The 827-nt window shown below is 44.6% G+C and overlaps 1 protein-coding gene across 2 annotated transcripts in view; it reads left to right on the top strand.

Annotated features, from left to right (window-relative positions):
• LOC119593980 (luciferin sulfotransferase-like) overlaps positions 1 to 827 on the top strand; it is a 10,748-nt gene that overhangs the window by 6,446 nt on the left and 3,475 nt on the right. For both annotated transcript variants that reach the window (XM_037943002.1, XM_037943001.1), the window contains exons 2-3: positions 155 to 392; positions 664 to 760. In XM_037943002.1, the coding sequence (XP_037798930.1) occupies positions 182 to 392; positions 664 to 760 (308 nt within the window). In that variant the 5' untranslated portion in view covers positions 155 to 181. The remainder of the gene's footprint in view (positions 1 to 154; positions 393 to 663; positions 761 to 827) is intronic.

Genomic DNA, 827 nt, shown 5'->3' with positions numbered 1-827 from the left:
ATAGATCGTCTGCCAACATATCAGTGAGTCCATCAATCTTTGTGTAATTCGTTCTTTCGCATTTTATCCTCCTGTTTCCCTTTTCTCCATTTCTCTCCATGTCTTGTCGCCAGGACCTGTATCTGAACTGTGACAACTCCCCTCCATCTTGCAGAACAGCGTATCCATCCACCTGAAAAGAATGTCGTGTGATTTTCCTTACGCCATTGAGCCCTTGGAGGAGAAGGAGAACGACGCTATCAAGAAAGACTTCACCGGATACCTGTCGGGGGCCGTGAGGGTGCAACCACGAGGGTACTTCTTCCAGGGGATCTACCGCCAGTACGCCCACCAGTACTACACCCTTCCTCTGAAAACCACCGACGTCTTCGTGGCATCGTACCCTAAGAGCGGTAGGACGTGAACCCGAGTCTTTTATATGCGATTGAATTAATTAGAGATGAACGTTTACCAGCAACGTATGAGCTTGATAGTGAATTCACTTGAAATTGTTCCAAATTGATTGGCTCGATTTTCTTCGGATTAACAAGTTGGCTTAACAAACAATTAGTGAAGTTAGTATCATCAAAACTTTCATCTGATATGCCGAAGTCATATAGCAAGACGGAATCAATGAATACAAACTGGTAATTGGAGCCCCCTGTAATTACCGTTTCATTCCAGGAACCACCTGGACGCAAGAGCTGGTCTGGCTTCTCATGCATAACCTTGACTATGAGGGAGCCAGAGAACCCTTGGACGATAGATTCCCTTTTGTGGAGTATGTTTTTCCGAAGTGTGCTTTTTTGTATTGCATGTAGCATTATCTGTGTTATATGGCAAGAATT

The sequence above is a fragment of the Penaeus monodon genome, chromosome 33 (genome assembly GCF_015228065.2).
Source record: "Penaeus monodon isolate SGIC_2016 chromosome 33, NSTDA_Pmon_1, whole genome shotgun sequence".
In the NCBI taxonomy this organism is placed as follows: Eukaryota; Metazoa; Arthropoda; class Malacostraca; order Decapoda; family Penaeidae; genus Penaeus; species Penaeus monodon.
The sequence above is the reverse complement of the archived record's forward strand: the minus strand, read 5'-3'. Positions and strand labels throughout refer to the sequence as shown.